Source organism: Piliocolobus tephrosceles, chromosome 3, assembly GCF_002776525.5.
Source record: "Piliocolobus tephrosceles isolate RC106 chromosome 3, ASM277652v3, whole genome shotgun sequence".
NCBI lineage: Eukaryota > Metazoa > Chordata > Mammalia > Primates > Cercopithecidae > Piliocolobus > Piliocolobus tephrosceles.
The window spans coordinates 92,352,374-92,380,159 of NC_045436.1; the positions used below are offsets into that span (position 1 = coordinate 92,352,374).

Genomic DNA, 27,786 nt, shown 5'->3' on the forward strand with positions numbered 1-27,786 from the left:
GAGTTGGAACTACAGGCATACACCACCATGCTGGCTAATTTTTAATTTTTTTTAGAGAGACAAGGTCTCCCTAAATAGCCCAGGCTGGTCTCAAACTCCTCAAGCAATCCTCCCACCTCAGCCTCCCAACATGCCGGGATTACAGGTATGAGTCACCACACCAGACCTCTTCAAGCTTTAAATAAGAGTCTAAATGTAGTGAAAAAAAATTGTGTTTCCTGGAACTTGTAAAAATATTGCCTACCGTGTGGAGCAGATCACTGTAGGACAAGAAATAGTTCTATTTACACAGTAATATAGTGCAAAAGGACAACGAAGTGAATAATCCAATGATTATGAATGCTAATAGATTCTGTGAGATGTCAGTGAGACAGTGCATGGTGTAATCATTGTTGCCTTGTTTAATGTTGTCTTGAGACTTGTAATCCTTTCCAATTTGTTAAGAAAAATTTCTAGAATTTGAAAGTGTGTCAATGTTTATGACTACTGTCTTTCTAGTCCCTTACCAAAAATATGGTAACATTAGAATCAAAATGCCCTTGGGGAGTTTCACTCACTTTGCTGGGGTAGGGAGAGAAAAAAAAAAAGATATTGAAGAAAATTGACCCTTTGACTTTCTTCCTTAGAAAGTACCAGCAGGCACCATAGCTCATGCTGGTAATCCCAGCACTCTGGTAGGCTGAGGCGGGCGAATCACTTGAGGCCGGGAGTTTGAGACTAGCCTTGACCAACATGGTGAAACCCCATCTACTGAAAATAGCCAGGTGTGCTGGCATGTGCCTGTAATCCCAGATACTTGGAAAGATGAGACATAAGAATCCCTTGAACCTGGGAGGCGGAGACTGCAGTGAACCAAGATTGTATCACCGCACTCCAGCCTTGGCGACTCCATCTCAAAGGAAAAAAAGAAGCGGGCTGGAGCAGTAACACCCCTATAATCCCAGCACTTTAGGAAGCTGAAGTGGGAGGGTCACTTGATCCTACTGGGAAACATAGGGGAGGCCTCATCTCTATGAAAAATTTAAAAATTTAGCTAGGTGTGGTAGTGTATGCCTGAAGTCCCAGCTACTCAGGAGGCTAACAGGGAAGAAACCCTCGACCCCAGGAGCCAGAGGCTACAGTGACCCAGGATCGTGCCATTACCCTCTAACCTGGGTAACAGAGTGAGACCCTGTCTCAAAAAAAAGAAAAAAAAGAAAAAAAGAAATAAGCAGAGGCAGCAATTACCCAATTACCTGGAGAACTATATCCAGTCATTGACACCACAGATATTTTCTCCAATCTGCTTGGTAAGGTATTATGGTAATTACCACACCATGCATGTGTTATGAAAGTGTAGGTAAGATACAGAGTAATGTGGAGGTAAGGAGGGTACCACTGGCCAGTGCCTTCATCAGTTCAGCTTCACCTCCTATAGTTCAAAACAAAATGGTTCTGAAAACTCTCGGACGTTTAGAAAACTCTCCCCAATGTAGAACAGAGAAGCCTAAGATGCCAGAACAGTTCTACTCAAGGAGAACTGAACCACTTTAAAAATTGTTTGCTTACAGAATAATAACTGAAAATGTCAGATGGAGTCTCCTACATCTACTGAAAATTATAGGAAGGAGTTTCTATTGCAGATACCATGAAAAACTCTACTGGATGTGTTTATGCGTGCACATGCCCGATGTCACACAGAGATACAGTCCAAAATCATCTCCTAATTCAAGAGAAACATTGGATGTGAACTCAGGACTTCTGAGTTCTTTACTGTTTTTCCAGCAAAATTATGTTTTTTTCTTGTCTGCTTCCAAGCTGTTGCCATTGTAATTTTGAGGGTTAGGGGAAACATTATAACTTAGGATTTTTTTAACTATCTTTTGTATTATTTATTTATTATTATTATTATTATTATTGAGATGGAGTTTTCACTCTTGTTGTCCAGGCTGGAGTGCAGCGGTGCAATTTCAGCTCACTGCAACCTCTGCCTCCCGGGTTCAAGCGATTCTCCTGCCTCAGCCTCCCGAGTAGCTGGGATTACAGATGTGTGCCACCATGCCTGGCTAGTTTTTGTACTTTTTTAGTAGAGACTGGGTTTCACCATGTTGGCCAGGCTGGTCTCGAACTCCTGACCTCAAATGATCTGCTTGCCTCCCAAAGTGCTGGGATTACAGGCTTGAGCCACCGCGCCGGGCCCTTATTTATTTATTTTGAAACGGGGTCTCATTCTGTCACCCAGGCTGGAGTCCAGTAGTGGGATCTCATCTCACTGCAACCTCTGCCTCCAGGGTTCAAGTGATTTTCCTGCCTCAGCCTCCCAGGTAGCTGGGATTACAGGCATGTGCCACCAGCCTCGCTAATTTTTGTGTTTTTCGTAGAGAGGGGGTTTCAACATGTTGGCCAGGCTGGTCTCAAACTCCCAGCCTCAAGTGATCCTGCTGCCTTGGACACCTAACGTTCTGGGATTACAGACGTTAGCCACCACACCTGGCCTAGATAGGTTTGATTTTAAAAAACACCTTTTTGATCAGTCTAGGCACTGTGATATGAAAAAAAGTATTAATTCATTGATACAATGATTATCTGAAGTTTACAGCTAGTCTTTAGTTAGTTTCACAGGTATGTTCAACGTTTTATCTCACTTGACTTCTTTCCCAAAATTATCGGGAAAGTAACGCAAAAACAAATCATATCCTCATATTAAATCAACCTTCTTGTATTGGTTTATATATGATGTTTCAGTAGATGTAAAAATTTGAAGAAAAAACAAGATTAAACTTATCTCAGAATCCTTCGTGTTTGATTACTTCAATGCATAGCAAGATTTATGTATTGAAAAAACAAAAAGGAAAGAAAGCAATGGCAAGCCTGTGGGGTTACTCTTTTGTCACACTGGCACTAGTTTGGCTTCTTTCGGCTATTCTTATGCCAAGGAGGCAATAAACCCCCTTGAGAGTCATAGAGCTGCCCGCGGAGCCCTGACGGTGCAGAGAAGCTTTTATGCCAAAATACAATACACAAAGGGATCATAAACACGTTTGAAAAGGAAGATGACCTCTTTGTCACTTGGAATTAGGCTTTATTGCAAGCTGCTGCCATGGAAACCATCCCCAACTCTTTCCATATTTTAAGGCTTCCTGTTTCCATTTTACATGGACTTCAGCACCTTCATTTAATCCTTTCTACATCAAATAAGATAGGTGAAAGGTTTTGGTTCTTTGCTCCATTGTTTAACGTCTCCACGTATGCCTTTAGTTATGGAGCAAAAAGGAGTGTAAGTGAAATCGCGGATTTGAGTGCAGATGGAAACAAAGAGAAGGTGATAATGGAATTATTAGAAAGAAATGGAGACAAACGCTGGTGACACAACCTGCTGTACAATTCGACAAGATCTATCAGAGAAGATATACACTCCGTATTGAATCTTTAAAAAGCCAGCTGCAGTCCAAACAGGCTACTCTAGGAGATGAGTCCTTTGGAAATAACTTTAACATGTTGCCTCTTGCTTTCTTGCATGGCTGGACTTCCATGTGCAGTAAGTAGAGTCTACCAAAGTCGAGCCTTAAAAATATGTTTCCTTTGGGAAGAACTGTGGATCCCTGGTTCTTTTTTTCCTAAGAAATATATAACTTCTGTTTTGTAAGAAAGTGAATATGCAGAAAACCGAATGCTTACATAGTTACAGCCTTGAAAAGTAAAAGCAAAGATAACCGAGTAAAAAGAGAATTGACGATGAGCTAACTACCGCTGAAGCTCTGCGATCCAAAAACTGCTGGGACATCTGAAGAATGGCCCGGGGTCAGTTCGGTGAGATGCGGGGCTTAGGAGGAGAAGGAGTGGGACCGTGGGCGCGCAGGTGTTTCAAGGATCCTCCTCCTTCTCCCTTCCATCTCTGATTCCATCTCCAATTTGGATCCCGGGAGGCCGAGCATCTCTCACGCGGTTGACACCTCTACAGGCTGGAGCGCGAAGCCGGCCCTGTCCGTGTGATCAGGGAGGCCTGGCCTTTCACGCGGTGTTCTCAGTCAGTAATCCAAGTTGGCATTTCCCCCTTCGCGCTCTGAGCAGCTGGAGAAGCGGAGACTGCGAGCGAAAGCAGACAGAACCACCCCTATCTCCCTTCCCCCGACCCTGGCACCGAGAGGGGGAAAAAAGTCATTCGTTGTGTCACACACACCATCAGGATTCTTTCCCACTGCATCCTCCCGACTCACGCCACCTTGCAGGGAAATAATAGGTCCGGCCACACTGGCTTTCGCGTTCTGCTTTCCGGATGACTGAATTTCTTTGCTCGCCTCTCCTGTCGGGGACCATCTGAAACTGTCTCCAAGCTGCGTTCCCAGGGAACCCCCCAACCCTCACTCATTTCACTTGGGGACTAAAGAGCGACTCACTTCAACGTCCTCCGTAAAATGAACCCCATCTCGGCTGGAAAAATCAAACTGGGGAAGGAAAAACGCGTGGGGGGCGAGGAGAACCGCTCCTGCAGACCTGGCCCCTCCTTGGCCCAGGCGGACCCCTGCCGGTGCCCACTCGGAGCCACGTGGGGCGGCCCCAAGGAAGATGCACCATCCCCCAAACCAAGGGCTTTGGAAAAGAAACTGCAGAGAACAATAAGAAGCATGGAGGGCGGGGGTGGGGGGGGGTGGGGGTGAGGGAGGGTGGTGTCTGATGGGGTGATGAGAAAGCTGGCCTTTCATCCCTCCTTTTTTGGACATTCCTTAAGTTTAATCATTAAAGTGGTCCTTAAAAAAGAAGCCAGCAGCTTAACGCTGCTATTTCTGACAATCTGCCCCACACACTGTCAGCGAAGTGAAAGATCTGAATCTAGCTTTGTTGCTTCGCTACCAATAGCAGACTTGGGGAGACCAAACCTCCGATTTCTGGCCACATCAAAGCACTGATTATGCAAATTCCCATTTTTTTAAAGAATAAAAGAAAATGGAGGGGGTATTATTTATCACACAATGAACCCCCGTCAGGGCAGGAAACAATAGATCAGACCAGATAGCCCTTCTAGCCCCAGGCTGGGGGAGCGAGAAAGGAGGGTATTGGAGCCCTCACGTTTTATTGGTCTAACCTAATTTCACTAATTCTCTTTTCACACATTTATTTTGCGAATTCGGAGGCCGAGACTTTCACGCTCCCGGGAGCGCCCTGCATTGGCGCGATTCAAGAGCTGCCCACTTTATTTAATTAATACATTCAAAGCTCGCTTGGGAGCCCGAGGGGGCTCGAGGGGGCTCGGGGGAGACCGAGGCTGGCAGTGAGGAGGAGGCGCTTTTAACCGGTTCCAGGTGTCGGTGCCCTGAAGTCACAACCAGCCCAAGGGTGTGCAATGCAAGGGGGTGTACCCAGCGGGTGGGAGCGCCGCAGCTCTCAACCTCGCCCTCAAGCCAGGCCCTTTAGCAGCCTGTGACCCAGACTGACTGGTGGGCGGCTGAAGCCGGCCTTGGGCCTAAACGCCCTTCCTGGGTCATAGGACTAGGCTTTGGGAAGTGCCGAGTGGGCCCTTCCTCCCTCCTGGCCAAAGCCGCCCAGGGCCTTCGCCTCAGCTGGGACACCTGGGGAGCCCACCCAGTTCTGGTCCAGGTGCGGCGGGCCAGGGAAGCCTCAGCCCCTCCTCCTGCCTCCAACTGAGCCTAGGTCCGGCTCCCGTGGCAGTCCCAGCGGTTGGCAGTCCGCCTCCCTACCTTTTTTTCTCCTTCTTGGCGCTCAGATGGATGTATTTAAAATCTAGTGGAGGCAAAATGAGCTGTAACAAGGCCTAAGTACTTTAGAACAAATAAATACAGCCAATCCCGGAACTCTGGCCGCGCTAAAGCGACGCTCCAATGAGAACAGGACCCACCTTGGCGCCTCTCCGCACTTAGGAACGCGCCGCAGCCCACTAACTGGCGTTGGAAAGATCTAGCAACACTGGGAGTCTGTTACTGTCACGGGAAGAAAATCTCCACAGCGTTGGTTGAAGTGTCTTTCATCAGAGCCACCAGAAATAAAATGGCGTGGCTCCGAGGCCTGCAAACCTACTTGGTGCACACAAATGCAGCTCATCACAGCGCGGTCACAATGTCGGGAGGGAAATGAATCAAATGGATAAACGACCTTGTTGCCTACCCCAGAAGCAGCGGCTTCGACCCTCTAATTGTACTCATTCCTACTAGGAAGGGAAAAGAACGGCTGGGCCTCAGGCCACAGGCTGTGAAGTTTGCAACGGGTTAGGGGAGAGAATCTCGGCGCTGAGGCAGTCAGTACATCATTCTTACCCGCTTAAGATGATTAGACGCCATAAAAAATAATTGTATCAATTTAGTGTAAATTAAGGTGTGTTCTAGATGGGGAAGGGAAAGCCTGAGTGTGAATTGCAAATGGTAGATGAAAGCCCTGGCACTTAGGATGTGTCTGCTTGTGTGTAAATGGGGACCTGCAAGCTCCAGCTTTGAGAACTTGAACAAGACTCTGGACTTGGAAGAAGTGTCTAGAGTCGGCTAGGTCAAGAGTGAAGTCTGTATTAGCTGTATGAGCCTTGCTCAGAGCTGGGATTATTGAATCATCTATCCATCCCTGCCTCTCCAGCTGATCCATTAGGGTCATCTTTTTGTAGGATGGCTTCACCAATTGAGAAGGTTTCCCATAGTCGGAGGAGTAGCTGCATCTGAGATTTTGTCATGAACTATTTCTTTGGCAAGTTTCCAAAAGAAGCACCATGTGTCATCAAATGTATCACCAGAAGATGCATTGTTCAGCACCAAAACTGATATTTTCAAACTATCATATTACAGTTACTTTGCTTGCTGGCTTGGCTTTTTAAACACTAGAAACATACATGTGAATATAAGAGAAATATCACTTTCTCCCTACGTCAGACATTCGAAGAGCAGCTAAGAGTAACACAATCTTTAAACTAAAAGGGATTTACCAAAAGGTCTCTCATGCTTGGCTATAAAAATTAAACCTAAACCCTGAGTTAGTTCTGCCTTTGATTAAAATGGAATTATTAGGAGTAGTTTCAGATAGACACCTCAGCAGAAATTATTATTGCATTGTGCAGAAGAGTGGAGTATTTAGACCAAAGCAGATGCAGGTAAGACATTTGTGGGGAGGGGGATGCTGTGAACAACCAAGATTTATTGTGATCTTTTTTAGCTTGTGTTGTCATAGACACTCTTCCCCAAGGGGATTAAACCTAGAATGTGGTCAACCTTCATTTGGTCATTTTTGACCCAAAGCCAATCAAAGATCATTCATTTCTGCTTTGGAGATTGAGGTGCAAGTTAAACCATTTTTGCTTTCTCTTTGAAGAAGTTTTGACTATGTAATTACTTTAACAAATATTGGAAAGTGGAGCTATTTCTTTAAATGTTTTCAATTCCAGTTCGCTCTAAATGTCTGCTTTATTCTGGGAGTCTGCTTTTAAAAGCAACTAACTCGTTAAAACGCCTAATAGGAAATCTTCTAATAATGAATTTTTACATACTGTTACATCACAGATGTTAGAGCTGGAAAGGGAGCACCCTTGGAGGTCCCCGTCCCATCCCTTCAGTTTACAGATGAGAATTGAAGCCAAACAAATTGTACAAAAAACAAATTTCCACACACTCCACCAAGAAATTTCAACTTCACTTTTTTTTTCAAATCAAGGTTTTCGGAACTTTGGAGCTTATCATGACTTAATTATCATTTAAATTCTTCTCCCCTTTTTTGCTTGTTTGCTCAGAAATTTATTTCTTAAAAATAAATTGTGTGCTTGTCTTAAAAATAGAGTTACACTCATTTCAATATTAGTGTCTCAAATATGATTCAGCTTTTTGTGATTTCTTAGTGAAAGTCTACACAAAGCATTGCCAAAAAATACAAGTACTACATTCAATTTGACATGGGGAGAATTTCAAAAACACACAACTGATTTGGCATCTAACAATCACATAAGCAAGAAAAAGTTAGAATACAAAACACAAACTTAGGAAAATTAGATACTTTATTTATAGTTTAATCACAAGAACAACTTTCTTGTTCTTCAATACGTAAATACATACTAGAATAAACTCTGTAGAATATACAAAAAAATACATATTTTCCCATGAAAAATTTCTTTATAATAAATAGAAGGGAACACGTGTGTGGCTGATCCGGATAATGCTCCGTGTCTGCTTAGGTTTTCAGACTGTTGATTTATTTTTAATCTCTTGAAAGAATGGGGGAGTTCCTTCTTCCCTAAAAGGTCGAGATAAATAATGCATGAAGCAATCCTCCCTCCTGATTTTTCCCTTTTCCTCCACATTTTTCCTTTTGATAGAGAGTTCAGCCTAAATTTCCACGCTTGCATTCAATCGTTACAAAGCCTACAAATTATACAATGACTTCTAACCTGCCCCTCTAACAAAACAAGTTTTTTCCCCCTTATAAATCATAAGAGACAGATGGCAAAATAGGGAAGAAAAAGGAAAGAGAAGGACAGGACAATAGGCATTGTGACGAATCTGGGAAACAGAACAAAGTGCACGTCAGAGAGGGAAAGTTTGGTTTGACAGGTGAAATTCCCACAGCCTGCAGACAGCAATGGGAATAAAGCAGATGCCAGCCATTGCAAATCTGTGGATAATATTATTACCAGTAAAATCATTCAGATGCTAAGATACATTTCTTTCTACTCGACATTAACATCTCTATGTAGAAGCAAAGGTGAAGAGATCACAGGAACCAGTTGCATTCTCCCTGTGAGATTCACACGAACTGCACCAAGTCCTCCGGCGTTACAGAGAAAGGGGAGGAGCGTCAGTCCGCTCTGCAAACTGTTTAGATATGCCACCATCATCTCTTCCCAGCGTCTTTTTCGTCTCAAGAAGCGCCCCCAAAACGCCACCCTTGGCTTTGACAATAAGCTCCATCACACCTTCAATAAATCAGAGCCCGTCTGAATGAAGGATACACAAAGCCAAGAAATGCAAGAAACAACCGAGGAATCAGAACGGCTACACCTGCCCTGTGAAGTGAGATGGTTTCCAGGGCATAGAAGGGAGGGGGCAGGGTAAGGGAGAAGGGCTTGACTGGGGACAGGAAAGGGAACCCACTAAGGCCTGACGTGGGTAGCAGAAACGGCAGCTCTAGATACAATCCCTGGCTACGGGGAGGTGAGGTGCATAGCGGTGCTTGTCGGGAGGTGGGGGCTGCCAATAGTCCATGTCTGACCCGGCCGGGCTGGCGGGCGATAAAGTGCAGCTGTAGGGTGAGGTGGAGTTGGAGGACGCGGATGAGGACGGCGCTGGGCTGTTGGTGCAACTCCACGTGGAGGCGGGCGAGGGGCTGTCTCCGCTGCTGCTCAGGGTGGCGCTGGCGCCTCCCGGGCTCAGCAACACTGCCTCGGAGAAGAGCGCCCCCGGCAGGCCTCCGCCGCCGCCCCCGCAGTGATCCGCCAGGCGCAGGGTCTCGGTGAGCGCCCAGATGTAGTTGTGGGCGAAGCGCAGGGTCTCGATCTTGGTGAGCTTGGCGTCCTCGGGGAACGTGGGGAGCACCTCGCGCAGTGCGTCCAGTGCAGCGTTGAGGTTGTGCATGCGATTTCGCTCGCGGTTGTTGGCCTTCAGTCTACGGGTCTTCTTGATGCGCTGCACCGTCTCGGCGGTCTTAGCGCCTCGGGAGACCGCCCGCGCCCTAGAGGGGCGCCGTTTGCAATCGTGCACCAGACCCAACAGCCGTGCGGGCCGGCAGCCCTCCGCACCCGCAGCCACGCCGCCCCGCGCCCCCTGCCCGGCCTCAGCCCCGCGCTGCCGACGCGCCCCGCCTGACGCGCCCGGCTCCTCCTCCTCTTCTTCGTCGCCGCTGGATGACAGCGGGGTCAGTGCTGCCAAGGCGGGGGAGGCCGAGCCGAGCAGCACCAGCACGTCCTCTTCCTCCTTCAACTCCAAGGTCTCGGATTTGACGAACATCCTACCAAAGAGAGAGGGAAAGGAGAAAAAGGCAGTGAGGCGTAAGGAAAGAAACAGAGGCGCGATCTTCGTGTCACAGGGGCGTGCTCGGGCGCGCACCCGAGAAGACCAGCTCCGAATGGCGCGGGGAAAGAAACCCGGGCCAAGGTCAGGAGCGCCGCTAGCGCTCGCTGAGATCCTGCAGCCAGTCAGCCAGGTCCTGCCCTCCGCCGGCCGACCTGCGTTCCCGCGGAGAAGGGACTGCGGCCTCCACTACAAAGATTCTGCGCGGGCCAGAGGGCGTGCGGGCGTGGTTGGACTGAGTGCGGGGAAACCACCTGCGAAGTTGGAAGCCGTGGCTCGATACTTACTTAGTTGGCTCTAACTGTGCCTCAGCGTTGCTGTGACTTTGGCGTGTGCCGGGAATCTCAGCGCAGCCGCGAGCGCAGCGCCGCGTCCTTCGCCCGGGGTGAAAGCTGCAAGCCCGGCGCTACTGTGGCGCAGCTCCGCGGGGGACCTCTGCGCCCGGCGAGTTTGCCAAGAGCCCCGGCGGCGGCGGCGGCGGCCCGCCCGGGTCTCGTGTGTTGTGGTGGTGGTGCGTGTCTGTCTGTCAGTCAGTCCCTGGCCGTGCGGCTCCTGGCACGCGACTTCCAGGCACTCCAGTTAAAGCGAAGCTGCTTGTGGTTCAGTGGCTGCGTGTCTGGCACACGACTCTCCTTAAAACCCCTTATATACCACCAAGAAAACAATCAGATCTGCCCCGGGCCCCCCCCTTCCCCGCCGCCGCCGCCTCCTCCTGTCAGGCCTGCCCCCCTTCTCCCCCGCTTTTCCCTCCCCTGGCTTATTCTTTTCATTGCATTATCATCATTCATTTCTTTCTCTTTCTTCACCGCGTTTCCCCCTCCCTTGGCCCTGCCATCCATCCTCCTCCTCCCACCACCCCCGCCTCTCTTTTCCCCCTTTATCTAATCAGCATAAAATGGTTCTAAAGCTCCTGTTGGAGCTCCAGGCTGCGGCCGGCGCTGGCGAAGCCGCAGCGGCCGCAGAGGCTCAAGCTGCGGCTGTTGTCGCCGCCGCTGTCCATTGTGATTGGTGGCTCGCGCTCGGCTGGAGCGTGCCGCTAATTTATTAATGAATGGAGGTCGCGAGGCGCAGCTGGCCAATCAGGGCGCCCCGGACTCCGGGAGGCCTGCGAGCCACGCGCACCGGAGCCCGCTCCCTTTCAGCGGCTCATTAGGGGCCCGAGCGCTGGGGGCGGATGGGGGGACCCGTGCTACCGCCCCCGCCTTCGTCCTAGCTGCCGCCGAGGCTCCCCCCGCCCGACGCGCGCGCAGGCACCGCACCCGGCGCTGCCGGCCCTCCTAGCTCCTGGGTGATGGGAACTAGGAATTAGTTAATGGGGGTCAGAATCCCGGGGAAAGCAGTTAGCCCTGTGGTGCTGCCGGGCGTCTCTTGGCAAAGCCTCTGAGGGGCTGTATCAAATATTAAACGATTTTAAAACGGATTCATTTGGTTAGGAGAGGAGAAGGGCGTGGATGGCGAGCTGTGGACGCCTCGTGGACAAGTGTGTTTGGGGTCCGTCGAAACTGGCGTGGGAGAGTGAAGGGAGAGGACACTGGGAATTCAAATAGGCGTCTCCTGGTAGGGGAGGTCGGATAGGGGAGCAGTTGATGAGCTTTTAGAGGATATGAGAATAAAACCACTCACTTGTTAGAGCTGAAAGGATCTCCCTCGTTTTACATACGGCAAACTGAGGCTCCGGGCACTGATACAGGTTTTGCGGGGGTTTACCCAGTTTATAGCCTGGAGGGACAGCAAGGAGGCTTCCCTCGTGGGTGGCAGCGAACCGAGCTGGAGGAGCGGCAGAGCTGCTGCTCCTGCAAGCAAATGCGCTGCGCTGACATTTCCGTGACCTCTGCTCCGCGCTGGGGGGCGTTGTAGGGACAAGGGGCCCATCTTCCCAATTCTCCTGTTTTTCAATGAGAAAAAAAGAGCTGAAGGGCGACTGGACCTCGGAGGAAACTTGTTCTGAATTGCTCGTCAGCCCTCCCCACTTTCCCCACGTTCATGCCCACCCTTTTGTCGACGTGAGGATGAATCCGGACTTCAGTAGACTGGAGTGGGGTCCCTTGAGATCCCCTTTGCAAATTAACTTTAGGCAAGGCACAGTTGGAGTGTTAGGAGTGGAAGAGTAGAAGAGAAAGAGAATACTGTCTTCTGGTTTCTGTCTCCCTCCATTTGTAGGACTTAGAAACAAGCTGTATTCCAAAGATGGGGTGGTTAAATTGGTTGTTAGTATTTTGGCATGGCTTTAATTTGTTTAATGTTTTCTTCAGGGAAATAACAAGGAGGACTGGAAGGCACAAAGTAAAGAAAATGAAAGTTAGAAATCTGTGAAGAGGAGCATTACCCATTGCAGTTCTTTAACCTTCCGACTTCCCTCTATCTTGGAATTATTTGAAAACTATCATGATTTCCACTTTGCTCTTTGGTGTTTGTGTTTTCACGTTCTCCCTTTTTAAAGCAAATTCCCAAACTATAAAAGCATCATTTGCCAGTTTCCGCCTCAATTATTTTAGAACAGCTTAATTTCACGTGTTAGAAGTGCAGAAACGAAAAGAAAAGGGAGACACTTTCAGTGTTTCTAGCACACAGCACCTGCCTCTCACACATCTTTGGGTTTCTGTCTCTGTATCATGAACCTGCAGAATCAGAACTTCATAAAAAGTTTGACCAAGCAAAAATTGTGCTAGAAGTGCTTACCTTTGTTGCTGTACACATGAACATTAATTTATAGGCAATTATCACTGATACCAAACAAGCAAATACTCTTCTCATAGTCCCCCTAAAAGAAAACCTGCCAAGGGTGTGGACTTGTCTAGCCCAGTAGGGACCGAAGGAACACGTAGGAGCAGACACAGAATTTTTGTTTGTTTGTAAATTTGAATAAAATAAAAGGACAAGAAAGCTAGGTTCTGAGGAAATGATCAAAGACTTTTAAAAACAAATACCAATGAATGATAGGAGGAACCTTGGTTTTTCAGTCTTTAGATATTTATATCGCTTCACAGGAGTTGCAAAGAAATACAAGCCAAAATAGATTAATGTAATGAAAACAAAGGAAGATTTATTTTAGTGTCAGTGGAGATTCCTGTCTTTGGACAGTTTGCTTTAAACTTTTGGTTTAGCTAGGAGTGCTGGGTTGATTTAATGATAAAATATATTTGGGGGAAGAACAGAACTGGAATCTAGTTGAGTAGACACTTAAAGGGAAACTTGGTGAGCCTCGAATAACCCCAAATAACAATGAGATCAAGCTGGGTCTGATGCTTAGTGCCAGTGAAACACACAATGGATTTCTTTAGTTGATTGTTAACAGTATTTGAACATCTGACTCTCCAGTTTTTATATTCTCCCAGGATTTTATGTTTTTATGACTCACTGAAAGTGTACATGTTTTCCTTTGACAAAATCCAAATCTTCTATACTGTGAGTGATAAGTTAATAATGCATATTTAAGTATATCCTATACAGATGCTTAGTAATGGTAAAATTGTATTAAGGTAAACTGCACGCTTCATATTCTGGAATTTTCCTGCAAAAGGAAAAACCATTCCAACAATGTCAAGAAACTTAGGATTGTGTACATATTCAAACATTGCTATAAACCAATTTCTAATCATTAAATGTAAAGCCATCATCGGGTTTATAGAATTTTATTATTCTTTTAAACGAGGGCTTCTTTGAGCATATGCAGTGATGTATGTCCCATTACTATAAAAAGTACATCTGTAAATGAGAACACGTGGACACAGGGAGGGGAACATCACATACGGGACCTGTCCCGGGTGGGGGAGGGAGAGCATCAGGACCAATACCTAATGCACGCGGGGACTTAAAACTGGTTTATAGGCCAGGCGCGGTGGCTCACGCCTGTAATCCTAGCGCTTTAGGAGGTCGAGGCGGGCGGATTACGAGGTCAGGAGATGAGACCATCCTGGCTATCACAGTGAAACCCCTTCTCTACTAAAGAATACAAAAAATTAGCCGGGCGTAGTGGCGAACGCCTATAGTCCCGGCTACTCGGGAGGCTGAGGCAGGAGAATGATGTGAACCCAGGAGGCGGAGGTTGCAGTGAGCCGAGATTGCGCCACTGCACTCCAGCCTGGGCAACAGAGCGAGACTCCGTCTCAAAAAACAAAACAAAACAAAACAAAAACACCTAGATTATAGGTTGATAGGTGCAGCAAACCACTACAGCACATGTTGAAACAAACCTGCACATTCTGCACATATATATCCCAGAATGTAAAATGTAAAAAAAAAAAAAAAAAAGTATACAACAATTTTTAAAACTACATCTGTAAAAAACAAAAACAAAAATGCTTTCTATATGTCCTGGAACTCTTAAGACTTTTGGTTGTGTGTTTGTACTGTAGCCTTCAAGAGCTGATTCACATTTGATCACGGAGCATTTCTGAAAATATTTCTTACTGTGAAAAATATCATTTTTAAAAAGAAGAGAAACACCCAAGGACAACCTCATGCAATCCAAAGACCAACCATTCCTACTCACAGTTGCCTAGATAGCAGAATTGTATTTGTTCAGCATTTTGCTTAGTTTTGCCGGAAAAAGAAAGCAATTTCCATTTGTACTCAGCTTTGCGAAGGCATAACTAATGCCAAATATCCTTAGCTGTACTCTGCTAGCACTCTTTTAACTTAAATAAATTCAAGAGGCACTTGTGTGGTCTAAAAGATTGTCCAGATGAAACGAGGCTGAAATGTTATGTGAAGGGGGAGGGGAGTGAGTGAATAGCATCAGCCAGGATGGTGACCGAGTGCCGCTCCTGTCCATTGCATGAACTGTCCTAAGGGGTCAAACTGTTCATCTTCAGCCCTTCTTTCAGTGCGGAATCCTACTTTAAGAGAACAAAAGCTCAAAGTAGGCAGTTATCAAGAAATGGGAGCACAATTATTTAAACTCATCCCCAAGCCTCAGAAAGAAAGGGGGCTGAGTGCGTGCAGTGAGAGAAAAGTGGAGTAAGGGGAGGGGTGAGAGGGTGGGGATCTTTAGAAAGCCTTTGTTGCTTCTAAGAAGCTTGAACTTTGAGGCGACCCAAAAGCCCTAAAGTTTAGAGTAGGTGTTGCTGTGGAGCCATGGGCTACATCCCCTCCACACTTCGACCTCACAAGTGGCGAAAGAGGACAAATGGTCGCCGCGCTAGTCCCTTGCTGTTGCAGGTGACTGTCGGGGGCGCGAAGGAGGGCGCCCTTCCCTGAGAGGACAAAAGCCAAGGTTTGGCTATCCAGCGAGCCTGTCCCCTAATTCACAGGAATGTCTGAGCTCTGCTAAAATAACAAGATGAAGTACCTGACAAGGGGGCTTTGTAACCCAAATCCTAATCCTCCGAGTGAGTTCTCAGAAAGATGGAAAGATGGCGGGAAAAAGTTGGTAAACCCTAAACATCTTTTACATCAACTGCCTCTAGTTCTTCGTTGCAGGCTAGAGACGCAGCTTCCAGAGCAGGAGAGCCTGGGATGGGAAAAATTAGCTTTCTCTGCAGAGCACCCCTTGCAACGCTAGGATTCGTTATTGATAGTGGTTAGCGCTGGAAATGAGTGTGAATTCGGAGCTTCTGACGGTCCCTATCCGGGAGCCAAGGAAGCCAAGGGGAAAACAATGTAAATTCGCCCCGATCCCCAGTTACTGCATCCCACATGGTATTCTCGGTCTCCCCCACGTTTTCCCCTTGAATCCTCTCGGGGGAGGAATTGGCTTGAACCTAGCCCTGGAGAGGTCCAGGCCAGGTCACTGAGCTGCGCTTCACTGCGCCAGCCCCTCCCCTTCAGTATTTTCATAGCGTCCGAGGAATCGGCATCCGCCAGAGCAGACAGAAGGCAGGGAAGATCATCTTCCAGGCCCCAAGCCCCACTCTAGAGACCCTGGTCCCAAGCTCGCACGACGCGTTCTGGTGCCTCCAAGTCAAACCTTCCGGGATTCGGCTTGACACACAAGGTCAGCTTGCTAGCGCAGAATCGGCCCCGCAGGTGCTAGGAGGCTCACTTCCTTCTTCGCAGACGCTATACCTACTGTCCCCACCTGCTCTGGGGAAGGCAAAGCTCCGCAGACTTCTTACCCCTAATGCAACCCGCTACCCAAGTGTCCCTCTTCTTTCCCACAAAGGAAAGAAATTACCGTAGGAGATTTTGCCAATCCATGCCAGCTTTCTGATTGTTTTCTTCAGGTAAGGGGAAAAGAACAGCCAGCGCGTGACTGGAGAGCTGGGGGCCCACTAGGGAGAGAACCTCTTCCCCACCCTTCTGTGCCTGCAAAAAGGGACATTGGCTATCCAGGGGAAAGTGCAAGAAAGAGAGCACTAATCGCTGAACCAGGAGACAAACACGATTACCAGCTCCGAGCCTTGAGTCAGAAAGTCTCATAGACTTTAAGATGTTAATCCCCAGCATAATCCTTCCTTTGGCGTGTAGGAATAGTGCAGCCACAAGAGTTGTTTTGTTATTTATATTGGCGTTTAATAAAACTCAGCCAGTGGTGAATGGGCTGCCCACTCTCCAATGGTAATTAATTCCCTATTTCAGTGACCCAATTGTCCTGGGACAGAGCGGTGGGCCCGTCCCAGTGCCCCGATCCCCTTTTGTGCGGATACACTGCCCTCGTGCTTCAACAGCTATGGAAACTCATTCTTTTGATGTCATTCAAGGAGTTTTCCTTGGGCATCTTCTAAACTTCAAGGACCCTTTTCTTTCTCCGTTTCATGAAAAGCAGTGCGAGCTTGACCACCTCTGTAGAATTTAATGATTTGGTGAAAGGGCCCTTTGGGATTTGTGTAAGGAGTTAGACACAGAGCAAGGAAATTTGGCAGCCCGCTCCCTCCCGGCGACCGTCCGAACCTGGAAAACACAAAACTTTAAGAAATGGATAAAGATCTTGAAAGCTGATTTTCCCTCTCCTTTCCCCACTAAGGAAAAAATCCCCCAAAATAAAACAAAACTTAATTCTCTTCTGGAAATAAATGTATTGTTTATTGTTGCTGATACAAATTGAAAGAGTGATGTTGAGGTAAACAAGTTCGAATCTTTACCAGAGACGGTTTCTTAATCTGTACCTTTTGAGAAAAGGATATCAGTTTATTACTTTAACTGATTCATTGAATCATTGCTCCTCCCTACATTCAAACTACACTTAATGAACACCAAATGTGTGTCAAACACTGTACTAGGCCCAGGAAACACTGCGACCCACAAGACGCACATTCCTACCCCCATAGAGCTTACATTCAAAAGGTATTAAAAATCGTTTTATGGGTCGCGCACGCGGTGGCTCACGCCTGTAATCCCAGCGCACTGGGGAGGCCGAGATCGCCTGAGCTCAGCAGTTCGAAGCCAGCCCGAGAAACAGGGCAAATCCCAGCCTCAAAAAAAAAAAAAAAAAAAAAAAAAAAATAGCCAGGCGTGGTGGTACGTGCCTGTGATCCCAGCTACTCCGGAGGTTGAGGTGGGAGAATCCCTGGAGCCCGGAAACGGGAGGTTGCAATGAGACAAGATCACACCACTGCACTCCAGCCTGGGCAACAGAGTGAGTCCCTGTCTCAAAAAAAAAAAAAAAAAAAAGTTTTATATATCAAAAAAGGATACGTGTATGTAGACAATAAAACAATGTAATGCAATCGTGTTGGGAGACTGCAGTATGGTTTATTTTCAGAAATCTAAAGATATACTTTAGAACCTAAAACATTAGGGGTCGACCCTTATTGCTGATTTATCCATTCTTTCTTCTCCCCTGCAGTATTTCTCGAGCGCCTACCGAGTGCCAGGCGCCTAGGGAGGCGCAGCGTTAGCACCAGGCGCGAACCAGACAGCTGTGGCCTGCCTGGTAGTAACGACCCTGCAGTAACGCAGTTGCTGGTACCGCTCTCGGTGGAGGAGCCAGGGCCGGGTCTCCAGGCCGGGAGGGGGCGGCCGCGGCGCGCCGGGGCAGCGCTCCCTGCACAAGTAGCTCTTCTATGTCTTTACACGTACTTCCAAAAAAAATTCGCAAGTCACAGAAACAATTCAGAATTCAACTAAGAAAATACAGAGTGAACCATATGGCCTGGGTGGCTCGAGTCGGCTGCATTTTCCTCCAGACAAAGAAGGGATTGAGGGTTGAAGGAAAGGAGAAAAAAACCCAACTTTCCGGCTGATGAAGCTGTTGTCTGGAGGCAATGATCCCAAATCTGAAGGCTTTATTCCGGCTCCGACGGAGACGTGATATGTCATATGATTAGCATCTTTCATATTTACAAGAGTGGTATGGGCTGCCAGTCTTGAGAGAAAGGCGAGAGAAAGAAGGGGGCATATGCTGAAATGGATTTAGCATTTGAAAGAGAGAAAGGAGATCGGATAAATACACTTAAACGAGGATTTAGTTTTACTCCTGTTGAGTTCTAATAGATTGTTGATTGAGATTTTAGGGGCCTGGAACCGAGGTGTCAGCAGTAATTTAAAGAAGGTATTCAGTCCGCCAGCGCCTCTTTTCTCCGTTTTCCCCTCCCACCCCCTCCCACCCCTCCATCCCCTCCCTCATTTACGCCTTCATGCAGCACGGGGGCGGAGAAGACTTTTAAAACAAAACACAAAACAAGATCTTTTGCGAGGGCGGTGTCTGAGGGAGCCCGAGCGCTGACGGGTGTGCAGGAGGCGCCCCCTACAGCCCGCTGCGCCTCTCGGGGTTGCTCTCCCTTCCTGCCGCACCTGAGCGTTTTCAGGAAGCGCCCGGGTCTGGGAGGGCCGGGCCCACCCGAGGGCAGCCGATTCACCGCGGGCGCGCGGCGAAGTCGGGGCGCCTCCTGGTGGGGCGCGGCAGTCTAGGGGGTATCCGGAGAGCACGGCGGGGTTTTGGGGCCGCCAGGAAGCTCCCAGGACAGTCGGCCACCGGGGGACAGTGGGTTTGGGGTCGCCTCGAGGTCGGTCCGGGGACGCCCTCTGGGAAGCTTCACCTGCGGCTCGGGTTACAAACGCAAGATGCCCAGCCGCGTCCTCACCTGCAGTTTCAAAATCTGAAATAAACAAACACAAAACACCTCCCCCCGGGTTCTAATGGTTGCCAAGTTTGAGAACAACCATATTTAAGCCCCACGAGTTTTGTTTTGTTCTGAAGATTTAGCAAATCAGCTAGAAGTGACGCCAAGATCCAATAGGCTGGGGAAAAGGACTTGGTCTCCAGGCTCAAAAGGAATCAGATACACTTAGTGGGTCCAGGCTTTGTGTATTACACCATGTCTGTACAGATGTTTTCTTCACGCACCCAGAGCCACGTTCAAATTCATTCTCCAGACTGCTTGTCGTTCCCCGGTACATTTTAATTATCATCCGAATTGGTATTTTATGTTAATTTTTAGCTAGATGTCATGTGTGTAAAATGTTGGGCGGGGACAGAGAGGCGTTCAGCGTCATTTGCTTTAGGCCTTAGCTCATGGGTCCAGACACCCAAATTTCTATTTCCGCTCGCCATTTTCATCTGTTTCCCACTTTACTTGTCCTTAACTTCGTCAACAAATTACTATGCTTTCCCAAGGATCTAAGTTAACTTAAGGACTTACCATTTTACCACTTTACCTGTTAATTGGAATGAATTTAAGTTTCTCACATTTATCAACAGTAGAGACTAATAATCAATTATACAATAATTTACTACAAAATTTTGGTAGTAAATATATTTACATATAATTGCTATAATAAAATGTCATACAGACATTAAAATTATATTTCTGATGGATATTTAATTTTTAAATCTCATAATGTTGAATATGACCCCAATTTATAGATATTTGTATCTAAATGATTGGACAGACATATAAGCTCATACATCCTATAGTGAAAAATATATTCATAATGGTTATCTTTTTTTCTACTGAGTAGTGGTAAGTTAAGTTTTTATCTCTGTGTGTTCTAGGTAAATACTGGAACATTCATAATCAGAAATTGTTATTTTTTTAAATGCCAGCCTTCTGGAGAATGCCTTTTCTTTTGTAGTCTCTCAAACATTGGAAGGAAATTTCAGTTCAGAGATGTCTGAAGTGGGGTAAGTTATATCATAGAACTCATCCACAGTTAAAATTAAGGCCCCAGGAGTTGAGCCATTTGCATTGACATGGGATACTGTAATTTTAAGACAAACGTTTAAAACTTATTCTTGAACTATCAGTGGAAACACTGTTTTAGAGGAGAGGAACATACGTTGCAATTTCAGTATTCTTGTTAAATCAAAATTCCTGGGGCTGAACAGAGAAAGGAAAGCTCCTCAATGCTCCATCACATAACTTTCAGAGAGATGAGACTTCATCATAGGGTTCAGGTGGATTTCTAAAGAAAGACTTGATTTTTTGTTTGTTCATTTGTTTTGAGACAGGGGGTTGCTCTGTCGCCCAGGCTGGAGTGCAGTGGCACCATCCCACTCAATGCAACTTCCTCCTTCCAGGTTCAAGCAATTCACCCACCTCAGCCTCCAGAGTAGCTGTAACTACAGACAGCACCACCATGCCCAGCTAATTTTTGTATTTTTAGTAGAAACGGGGTTTCACCATGTTGTCCAGGCTGGACTCAAACTCTTGGGCTCAAGTGATCAGTCTGCTTCAGCTTCCCAAAGTGCCGGGATTACAGGCATGACCCACTGTGCCCAGCCAGATTAAAAAAAAAAAAAAAAACTCTCAAAGTAATACACTCCCTTACTTAATAACACTTGCCAGCAGGAAATTCTTTGTGTCTAATCTTTTTAAAATGTGTTTCTTCTTGACCTGCCCTCAGCCGTAATTAAAAATTTTCCTCCTTTTTCATTCTGTGCTTGGAAATATGGCATCTATGGCTACTGTTTTAAAAATAATCAGGATTTGGAAAATACTTGATTCTGAGTTTTGCTTTCCTATGCTGTTAGGCTTTTCGCTTTCTCTGTGACAGAAGCCATCTTTACCCTGAAGGATGCTACTGTGGGTTTCTATTTAACTGCATTTTTATAGCAGCAGTCACCACACTGAAACTATGTTGTGTTATTGTCGGGTGCATGAGATAGCAGGACTGAGAATAAGAGAAAGGAAAGGATTTGCAAGAGGATAATGGCATTCTTTTCAGCAAATTCTCTTTTTCTCCAGGGTTTTTATTTTTGAGGATTTGAGGTTTCATTTTCTCTTGAAGGAAGAAAAAGATTAATCTCACAATACAATAATGTGCAGAAAAATCAAAAGATATATGGTAAAAGGCTATATGGTAAAAGTCTACTAAGAAATTTTGAAAAAACAAAATAGACTAGAAATAAAAAATAAAACTCCATGTCAGTATTAACTGAAAGCAAAACCCTATGGATATCCTAAATAGAAGACAGCTTTCACTTTGTTCTGTTTCGTTTTCAAATTTCCAAGCTGGGGAGAGTCTAATATGCCGCCAAAAGGTGGAGAAAATTCTAATTTTATTATTTGCATGAATTTGGTGAGCTCTGTTCTTATTTATTTAGTTAGTTAGCTATTTAGTTATTTATTTATGTATTGAGACAGGGTCTCACTTCTGTCATGCAGGCTGGAGTGCAATGTCATGATCACAGCTCACTCACTGCAGCCTCGACTTCCCTGGCTCAGGTGACCCCCCCACCTTAGCCTCTTGAGTAGCTGGGATTACAGGGGTGTGCCACCATGCCCAGCTAATTTTTGTATTTTTTTGCAGAGATGGGGTTTTGCCATGCTGCCCAAGCTGGTCTCAAACTCGTGAGCTCAAGAGATCTGTCCACCTCAGCCTACCAAAGTGTTGGGATTACAGGCGTGAGCCATTGCACCCGCACCTCTTACTCTTATACTTCAAATAATTTGAGTTACATTGGATTTGAGACCAACAATATTCTCAGAAAACAAATGATCAGAGGTTTAAGGACATCGTATTAGGTTTCAGTGTGTTGTTTCTTAAGATAAATTGCTGGCCACCCAAAAAGTCACATGGTATTTTGGTTTCTTCTCTGAGTCTTCCTTTGGCTCTCAGTGTCTCATAAAATTGGCATCAAGAATGTTAAGTGTTTGCAGCTGGGCATAGTGGCTCATGCCTACAATCTTAGCACTTTGGGAGGTGGAAGCGGGAAGATCAATTGAATCCAAGAGTTCCTGGATGCACTGAGCCAGATGGTGCAACTGCACTATGGCCTGAGCAACACAGAGGGACTGTCTCTGAAAAAGGAGTAGTGCTTCATTGAAATAAAAGCCTTTTCCAGCCGGGTGCAGTGGCTCACACCTGTAATCCCAGCACTTTAGGAGGCCGAGGCAGGTGGATCACTTGAGGTCAGGAGTTCGAGACCTGCCTGGCCAACATGGTGAAATCCCGTCTCTACTGAAAATACAAAAATTAGCTGGGTGTAGTGGCTCTTGCCTGTAATCCCAGCTACTCAGGAGGCTGAGGCAGGAGGATCACTTGAACCCGGAAGGTGGCCAGGTTGCAGTGAGCCAAGATCCTGCCACTGCACTCCAGCTGGATGGCAGAGTGAAACTCCATCTCAAAAAAAGTAAATAAATAAAAACCTTTTCCTTCCCTCTCACCCAAAAATTCAAAGTGCTGTTTTTCTCCCTAATAAAATAGAGGTGAAATAAACCACATAGAATTTTTAAAGTAATAATTAGAAACATATGGATACAGCCTCCTAAGAAGTCAGTAGTAATCTCTTAGTTCCAAGCATTTGGCCAAGAAAGAATATCTAGATAGCTATTTCAATCACAGTTTGCTGGCATTGGAATTTCTCTTTAATTTGATATTTAAGAAGAAATAAATCTGTAACTGCAGAACACAAAGTGATTTTTCTTTACTCACCCAGGTAATTTAATCGGTGTGGAGAACCAAGTTAAAAGTTAGGTCAAGATAGCATTCATAGAGATGAAGACCATCACTTTTTCCTCCTTCTCCTTATTGGACAGTGTATAGTCTATGGCTATGGCAAGGCTGTGTCAGTGCTCTTGACAAGAGTGCTCTTGGCAAAGTGCTCAGCACTGCTCTAAACAAAGTTATCCTCTAAAGGAAAGATTTCTTTTGCAGTTTTTTCTCTACTTAGTCTTTCTCCATATTTTTAGGTTGCATTGGGTGACCAAAGGATTCAGTGTTTTTCTGGAGCACTTTTTTTAGATGTTTATTTGCAGCTTATACCTTTTGGAAACTTGGAGGATATAGGGACTGCTTCTTGAAGAGGGGAAGCAAACCTACAATGAGCCAGGCACCGTACCACCTACCAACCTTGAATATATTACTTAATTTTGTCTTCGCACAAATCCCAATGAGGACATTATTGTCATTACCATTTTCACAAATGAGGAAACTTGCCTAAGATCACCCAGATCACAACTGCAGTCTAGTCCTGTCACACTGTATACCCAGGCTTGACAATTTCAGGGTTATGCGCTTTCCTTGAGGAATGTGTTGACCCTTCTGAAAGGGAAAAGATTCTCTATGGCCTCATCAGTGCAGACAGTGCTATTGTTATTACAGTGTTACCTAAAGATGGCCATATATAAATCTTACTATAAATTCCTTGTTTTTATCTCTTACATAGCGATGACAACCAACAAAATTTATAAATATAAGTACAACTATAAAGGCAATTCTATCCAAATCAACATCAACTTACGGGATAGATGTCATATTTTTTTAAATCACCTGAAGACACAACACAAATTTCATATAACCTGCCACTGTGAAGTTTCAAATTTGGATACCTTTAGTATGGCACCAGGTATATTGTGTGATATGTCTACCATTCCCCACCCACCTTTTTTTGAAACACCAAGAAATCTTTGTACAGTGTTATTTGGCTGTCATTAAGTGTTGACTAATAATGTACATAGTAAGTTGCCATTTTTTTCCTTATTGGCTATTAAAGCACTCTGTGGAGCCAACATGATCAGAAACATAAATGTAAACAGGGCACTAACATCTCACATTACTATTGAGCACGGAGAATCCCTATGTCCCCACAGATGCCTGTCCTTAGATTCATAAGCTCCACACCAGAGTTGGGACTTACCCCATGAACTGACGATGGGAACACCACCTCCTGAAATCTTCAAGACATGCAATGAGATAGATATATCCCAACAAGATTGAATGGGAATGCCTTTAATGTGACACTGCTACAGAAAAGACAGCCAGTGGTGCTCAACTAGTCATTTTCTCCTTTTTTTATAGTAGTTAGATCCCCATTTTTAGCTGGGCATTTGGCTGCCTATAGTTAAAGACTACATTTCTCACTTTCCTTGCGGCTAGGAGAGGTCAGTGCAACTCAATTTTAGCCAATGAGATGCAAACAGAAGTGGCACATGCAACTTCATGTCCTTAAGGGCAGGGGCATGCCCTCCTCCCTTGCTTTTCCTTTACCCTGCTGCTTAGAATATGGATGTAATATATGGATCTCCATCTTGGGTCATGAGGAAGAGGTGCACAGCCTGGAGATGGTGGAACAGCGACACCATATCAGTTCTCCATTGCTTCCTTCCCAACTTATTTGCATGGGAGAAATAAACTTCTAATTGTTGAAGGCATTGTTATTTTGGGTTTTCTATCACTCACAACTGAATCTAACAAGCTCCAAACTTCCAAACCAATGAAAAATAACAGATAGGGCCGGGCACGGTGGCTCACCCCTGTAATCCCAGCACTTTGGGAGGCCGAGATGGGCGGATCACGAGGTCAGGAGATCAAGAGCATCCAGGCTAACACAGTGAAACCCCTTCTCTACTGAAAAAATACAAAAAATTAGCCGGGCGTGGTGGCAGGCACCTGTAGTCCCAGCTACTCAGGAGGCTGATGCAGGAGAATGGCATCACTTGCAGTGAGCGGAGATCGTGCCACTGCACTCCAGGCTGGGCGACAAAGAGAGACTCCGTCTCAAAAAAAAAAAAAAAAAAAAAAAAAAGGAAAAAGAAAAATAACAGACAGAAGGAACTCCTTTTGTCTCTCTCTTAACATTACCTTGATTCCTAGATAGTCAAACTTGGCAATCTTGGTAACAGAAGAAAATAAACTAGTGAACATCTTATGTGGTCTTCATGGCAGACTCAGTGGTAAGCAGAAACCCGATGACAGCATAGTGGTCCGGCTTGTTTCTCCTGGGGGCGTTCTTCCGAGGATATTTGGGCTGCCTCCAGAGTTGCAGTATCTTGGGTGGCCAGAAGGTGGGTGATGTAAGGATCTTTTTTTTTTTTTTTTTTTGTGGCCGTGGACACCCTTCAACCCCGTCTTTTGGTCTTCAAAGACTTCGCCAAAAGGAGGGGCAGGAGCTTCCTTTGGCTTTAGGTGGGGCAGGAGCTCCCTTCTTCGCATTCAGCACCATCTTGTGAAAAGGGTATACAAAGTTTTAACACAGGTAAAAGTCGTCTCTGGAGAGTGGATTAGTGGTTATCTTGGGGAGGAGAGATTGACTCACCCCAAAGGGGCCCAAAGGAACTTTGCAGGTAATGGAAATGTTCTCAATTTTGGTGGTGGTTATAAAGATGTACATACATTTGTCAAAATTCATCAAGATGTACACTTAAATTACGCCTATTTTACATACCTCAATACAAGTAGTTTTTAAAAACAAAAACATATTTCTTAGGATAAATGACTTTGAAGTCAGTGGTTCTGACACAAGTTGACCAATGATCACATGTTGAGAAATATTATAGGTGATGAGATGCGATAAAAAAAATTTCTAATGTGATCATATCTGCAATGTTAGAAAAATCATTCTGGTGGGAAGAGTGACTGAAGACAATGAGTTGAAGAGCTTAGGGACATATAACTTCTGGGCATATGGGACATGTGAGATCAGTTATCATAAATGTGTTGTGGCACGCCTCTGCACGTCAGAATAATTTCCTCTAGAGCACCCAGAAGTCCAGGTGTAAGAAAATGGAAAAGGATGTTTGAATAAATCCAAAGAGTTTTATCAGCTGGAAAAAAAACTGCAGCAAGCCACTAATTTGCCAAGGCAGTTGAGAATGCTTAAGCAGGATGGTGTCTGGACAGAGAGGAAAAGATAAGGAAACTAATAGAATGTCGGAATAGTAACAATTCAGGAGATGAGAGAACATGAAGCCAGAAAGTGTGTGTGGGAGTGAGGGAGAGGTCATGGTCAGCAGCATGTTGGAGTAATTTAGGGTGATAATAAATCTCAGATGATTTTTTTAAAGTATAGACAACATGAAATGAACTCTAAGATATATTGTTCAGTGAAAAAGGCAAGGTATACAAAATTTTTTACATAGTAGTCTACCATGTAAAAGAGGGAGACCAGGCTGAGTACAGTGGCTCATGCCTGTAATCCCAGCAGTTTGGGAGGCCAAGGCAGGAGGCTTGCTTAAGGCCACAAGTTCAAGCCTAGCCTGGGCAACATATTGAGGCCCCTTCTCTACAAAAAGGCTATAGTGAGCTATGTTTGTGCCACTGCACTGCATCCTGGATGATGAAATGAAGCCCCATCTTTAAAAAAAAAGTAGACCTGGCATCTCACACCTATAATCCCAGCATTTGTGATGCTGAGGCAAGAGAATCTCTTGAGCTCCAGCAAGGGCAACACAGTGAGACCCTGTCCCAACAAAAAAATACAAAAAAAAATTAGCCTGGCATGCACTTGTCAGCCTAGCTACTGGGAAGGCTAAGTTGGGAGGACCACTTGAGGCTAGGAGGTTGAGGCTGTAGTGAGCTAAGTTCATGCCACTGCACTCCAGCCTGAGGGACAGAGCAAGACCCTGTCTGTAAAAATAAATAAATAAATAAATAAATAAATTTAAAAAACAAAAGCTGGTGACTGCGGAGATATTTATATGCATTTACCTGTATGTTAGTAAGGTATTTCTGCAAGGAAATATAGGGATCTTATAACATTGGTTGATTCTGGGGAGGAAACCTGGGAGGCTGGAGGACACAGGAGCAGGGGAGACTTTGTGCTGTATTCCCTTTTGTTCCTCTTGAACAAACCATGGGAATGTTATTATCTATTCAAAAGTATATAAGTAGAATTAAACAAAAATAAGGGGAAAGAGAATAGATGTGCCATAATGAACAAAAACAGAAAACAGAATGAGGTATTCATGCTTCAAGCATATAAATTAGGCACTGACCAGGCATGGTGACTCATGCCTGTAATCTCAGCACTTTGGGAAGCCAAGGTGGGCAGATCACTTGAGCCCAGGAGTTTGATCACACCACTGCACTCCAACCAGGGTGACAGAGATACTGTCTCAAAGAAAAAATAAGGCATACATGAGAGCACATACTAGAAAGTAAAATAAACCCAGTTTGATTCGTTTTAAAATATTTAAAGTATGCAAAATACAAAAGAAAACAGATCATCTGGATTTTTTTTTTTTTTTTTTTTTGAGACAGAGTCTCACTCTGGCTGGTGCCCAGACTGGAGTGCAGTGGTGTGATCTCAGCTCCCTGAGGCCTCCACCACCTGAGTTCAAGTGATCCTCCCACCTCAGCCTCCTGAATAGCTGGGACTACAGGCACATGCCACCACACCTGGCCTTTTTTTTTTTTTTTTCTTTTGAGACGGAGTCTCACTCAGTCCACCTAGGCTGGAGTGCAGTGGCGCAGTCTTGGCTCACTGCAACCTTCACCTCCTGGGTTCAAGTGATTCTCCTGCTTCAGCTTCCTGAGTAGCTAAAACTACAGGCACACACCACCACATACAGCTAATTTTTGTATTTTTAGTAGAGACAGGGTTTCACCATGTTGGCCAGGCTGGTCTTGAATTTCTGAGCTCAAGTGATCCGTCCACCTTGGCCTCCCAAAGTGCTAAGATTACACACATGAGCCACCATGCCCTGCCCATTCTAGATTTTTATAACATTCTATAGTTACTGAGCACCTACTGTACTGGTGCTGATCCCAAATTATA

At 45.6% G+C, this 27,786-nt stretch overlaps 1 protein-coding gene across 1 annotated transcript; it reads right to left on the reverse strand.

Moving 5' to 3' along the window:
- Positions 1-7,946: 7,946 nt before the first annotated feature.
- Positions 7,947-10,589, reverse strand: NEUROG2 (neurogenin 2). Its single transcript, XM_023219974.2, has 2 exons — positions 10,256-10,589; positions 7,947-9,906 (listed from the first exon to the last, which is right to left on the reverse strand). The coding sequence occupies exon 2, from the start codon at positions 9,903-9,905 to the stop codon at positions 9,087-9,089; it is 819 nt and encodes a 272-aa protein (XP_023075742.1). The 5' UTR covers position 9,906; positions 10,256-10,589; the 3' UTR covers positions 7,947-9,086.
- Between the last annotated feature and the right edge of the window lie 17,197 nt (positions 10,590-27,786).

Bases quoted from the DNA above. Each gene is read 5' to 3' on its own strand.
- NEUROG2 (XM_023219974.2), bottom strand. From the start codon at position 9,905: ATGTTCGTCAAATCCGAGACCTTGGAGTTGAAGGAGGAAGAGGACGTG.